This window comes from Gymnodraco acuticeps, unplaced genomic scaffold (assembly GCF_902827175.1).
Source record: "Gymnodraco acuticeps unplaced genomic scaffold, fGymAcu1.1, whole genome shotgun sequence".
Taxonomy (NCBI): Eukaryota; Metazoa; Chordata; class Actinopteri; order Perciformes; family Bathydraconidae; genus Gymnodraco; species Gymnodraco acuticeps.
The window spans coordinates 293,182-297,500 of record NW_022990175.1 but is presented as its reverse complement, the minus strand read 5'-3'; the positions used below and the strand labels follow the sequence as shown (position 1 = coordinate 297,500).

The 4,319-nt window shown below is 41.3% G+C and overlaps 1 protein-coding gene across 1 annotated transcript; it reads right to left on the bottom strand.

The window, feature by feature from the left end:
- Positions 1–1,888: 1,888 nt before the first annotated feature.
- Positions 1,889–2,734, bottom strand: LOC117547184 (protein LTV1 homolog). Its single transcript, XM_034217740.1, has one exon. It carries the CDS (start codon positions 2,732–2,734, stop codon positions 1,916–1,918), a length of 819 nt encoding a protein of 272 aa, XP_034073631.1. The 3' UTR covers positions 1,889–1,915.
- Positions 2,735–4,319: the final 1,585 nt, after the last annotated feature.

Sequence of the window (4,319 nt, the reverse complement as noted above, 5' to 3'; positions counted from 1 at the left end):
TAGTAGTAGTAATAATGGTAATGATCCTCTCTGCTTTTTAACTGGTGTGACAGTCATTCGTTCACACAGAGGGAGGCGCAGATGTAACATTTGAGGTGTAAAGTGTGACTTGTTTTCATGACGTTAGCTCATCTATCATTCAGTGGGAGTGGATGAAGTCAGTCATCATGACCTCATCATGATCTGATCACAGCGATGGAAAGAGGACAGATTGCTACTGAGAGGCTGAAAGAATTTATCCAAGCAGACGATGAGTAAGCTCTGAATGGCAGGATAAAATCCCTTGTTTGGAATATCTACTGTCCTTCTTACTTAAAAGTAAACAAAGAAGGAGGGTTTCAATTCAGCCAGATTTATCATTGATTTTGGATTCTTAGTTCAACATGGAGCAAGAAAAATAAAGGTGTCTTCACAAATGCATTGTTAGACATGGCGAGTTATCAAACTATACATGGTGTATGGGGGGTCGAAGTATCCTTTAAACTGCACATTGAGGAGGAAATGGGTTTTGTGGTGAAATTCTAGTGAAGAAGTTCTTGTTGTGCTGACTCTGTCAACCACAGCTGCACATGACTTCAAAGGTCAAAATGGTCACACGCGTGGGAAAACAAACTTTTCGTCCTCACACACGCAACCTATCATGTGCATGTTAATAATCGCATATCCAGATACACACACTGCTACACACTCCTCGTACATTGAAACTTCACAGTTGTCCCTAAATACACAGTAAGACACACATGCTGTAATGTTCACTCGGCATGCACACACAGTACATCCGCAAAACTCCTGGTGCCAACATATTCAGCCTCTTCCCTTCCCACAAGCCAAATATTTGCTCTTGTTCAGATATGGGCCTGAATGACGGGAAAACATTTCAGCAATTTTTCCTCGTCTATTTCTCTTTCATATGCTTTCATTATTGACTGGAGTGAAATAATCCCTATCTACATTGGTTAAATATGGTTTCATTGTGATCTGGTCCTTATCAGATCAAATCTTTCCATTTAAAAAATAAATAAAAGTGTAGGCATGTCAGGTTTAGGTATATTACTTTTTTTTTAAAGTTTAGTTTTAATATGATAAATGTCATTAGTTTAATTGTGAAAAATACAACAAATAAATATTAGCAGTTTGACTGTTTTTGGTAACTTTCAGGAGGTATTATTTAATTTGTACATTGTTTTTTGCTTAATTTATCAATTTCTTTGCACCTTTTTTTCGTATCTAGGTTGTTTTTACAGCATGAAACTTAATTTATCTTAAACAAAATCACTTTATAAAGTAACAGTCTTATTATTTACCGCTCTCGTTGTTGTTGCATTCTGCATCTGTGCTTCTTAAATACATGTATCGACTTCCAAGGTGCATGGAGAAGCCAGCAACAGTTATGTAACAGCCAAAATACATTTGTCTTACAATACAAACATCTATAAACTAAAGGTACTAATGACACACATAACGTTAATTTGTGAGCTTCAGAGGAGCCTGGCTTACTGTATACACTTGTTTCCAGTGTTTGTGCTAAGCTAAGTTAGCATTGGGCTGCTTCAGTACAGACATGAGTGGTATCGATCTTCTCATTTATCACCTGCAATAAAAGCGTTTTAATATCCAAAAGCAAGATAACCGATATGAAAACCTATATCACAAAAACAAAATCAAATCAAACTTTTTAATAATCTTCCTTCTACTCAACACCCAGCATTTATTAATCCTGAGCTGGTAAACTGTAGATAAAGTTCATTTCTTCCTCTTTTAAAGTTGCATCTCGTGATGATTCGAGGAGATTGGAGCCTCGGCTCCCCGTTAGTCGCCCTGTTCGGACTCGTTTCTCAGCTCCACTGAAGTTAAGAGTACACTGATGGCGCCTCAAAGCGGGGTAAAGAAAGTCAGTGTGGGCAGAGTTTATTTATTAAAGCTTCATGCCTAGAACGTTGGCTCTCAGGCTCAACATCTGCTTCTCCTGCCGCACTTTCTCCTCCTTAAACGCCGTCTGGTTGGCTTTCTTCTCCACTCTCCGCTCCTTGCGTTCTTCCTTGATGGCGAGTTTCCTCTGCTTCCTCTCCTCTGTGCTCTCCTCCTTGCTGTGCTGCTGGGTAGAAACTCGAGGCAGGTCCGAGTTGTTGATCCTCATCATGCGCTCCGCCTGCTTAGCGGTCAGGCCTTTGGTAGGAAGGACGTCCAGAGGGATGCCCGTCTTCTGGGACACTCGGATCGGCTTCGTCCTTTGTGGTTCCTGAATCAACTTGGGTCTGTTATAGATGTTGGAATATGTGCTGATGATGGTTTCACAGTTCCACTTCTCCTCTGGACCCTTGATAACAACGGTTTCCATCTCTTCCTCTTCATCTTCATCATCGTCTTCATCCTCCTCCTTCACGGCAGGAAGTTCTTTAGGACCCAAGTTGTCAGGTCTCAAGTATTCTTTCCCTTTCTGTATGAAATAGTCTTTGATGACTTCCTCCAGGCGAGCGCTGTCCGGCTGGATGAACCCCTCCAGCTCGGCGTTATCCAGCGCTCCGATCTCATCGTCATCAAACTGCTCGTAAAACTTCTCGAAGCGGTCGTCCAGCAGGGTGAGCTGCTCGTTCCTCCTCATCACCGACGAGGACATGGAGTATTCTGTGAAGCAACTCTTCGTCTCCTCGTCCATGAAAATAAACTCTTTAGCACGTCTCTTAGGTATATTACACTTGTCCAAAATGCTAAACCTGTGAAGACCACTTGACATGCAGTCCTGGTTCCTGAATCTGCCTATAACGAATCAGGACAATGGGTCCATAAACATTGGCTAAAGTTGGTGATCAACAATATGAAAAACAACCAACCATTTACAACTATAAATTGTCACAAAAATAATATACTCCATACCTTTCAATCATCAATGCCTCCAACCCACCTGTTGATCTTTAAACTACTTCTCAATAGTATTAACAAAGACACTTTACAACTGTGAAATAATAGTCTACATAGTAAAGGGAATGAGCTTCACTAAATATATATAATATATATTATACTGGTTAAGCACTTAGTGAAAAGGACTTGAAATGGACTTGGATGTCTTTTGTCCTTCCCCATTTGTTATGATACAATATGTATACTTCAAAAGTTTTAAGAGATAAAATGAATCATACACTTTATATTTCAGTTGTAAAGAGGCGTTTACACCAAAACCCTACTCTGTATATAAACAATATGAAGGGGAGGGGGACAGTAAGGCTAAATTGGAGAATGGGGTAATGTATAGTCAAGGGGTAGAAGGGGAGGTCATCTGTGATGTCGCTGTAGATGGACCCTCACCCCCCGACACAAACACAGACCCCGCCCTTTCACAAGGCCCCCGTACGGTAATTGGGCCCAAACATCAAACAGGCTTCATTAGAAGGACTCCAGGAACTGCTAATCCCCTGCCTTCACACAGGGGGGAAAACGGTTTTGTGGTGCATGGCGTCCGCCACCCCGAACAAAACATCTTGAAGGAACATCAAAGCCCTCCTCATCCGCGTTCCCGAATCTAAAGACTCATATGTGTGTGTATGTGTGTGTCATCCGTTCGCCTTCGCTGCACCTTAGCTATATGCTCATGGTGGCAGCTGAACAGGACGTTTTTATTTGCATGCAAGTCATCTGGAAACAAAAGAGCACTTCGGCTGCCTCTAAAAACATCAGACATCAGTGGGAAACAGTCGCCACTTGGGTACAAAGGGGCCACCGGGATGCCCCAAATCGCCGTTTAGGTGGGGCCCGCTCATACAAACATGAACATTCGCTTTCTCTCATTGACGGACACACAAAGGCAAACCCAATGACACACAGAAATGGCTTGCCGGACTAAAGAAGATGAGATTAATAGTTTTGTTGAGGTAAAAAAATGTCAGTCAAATATTTCCCTAATTCACTAAAAGTTAACTAGACACACGCAAACACACGGAAAACGTACAAACAGATGTTCAGCTGTCAGAGGATTATCATAGATGGACTCGAAGTGCATACATATATATATATATATATATATATATAAAGATACAGTTTGCGGTGACATATGGTTATATATAGATACTACTTTTTTAAGATGTCTGTCTCAGAAGAAAGTGATTCCCTCATAAAATATTGAATCCCCGGATTGATCATGGACATGCAAACGTGCAGTTGATTTCTGAAACCAGCCCCCAGCTCCTCTGAAAAACGATAGAATAAAGCCGAACTCCATCATATCATTCCTTCTCTTTTATTAGCGTGCTAAGCTGTACAACAGATGTCCTCCTCATGCCTCCATTGACAAAAACACACACAAAACTGGCAAAGGATGAGAGCCT

Bases quoted from the DNA above. Each gene is read 5' to 3' on its own strand.
- LOC117547184 (XM_034217740.1), bottom strand. From the start codon at position 2,734: ATGTCAAGTGGTCTTCACAGGTTTAGCATTTTGGACAAGTGTAATATA.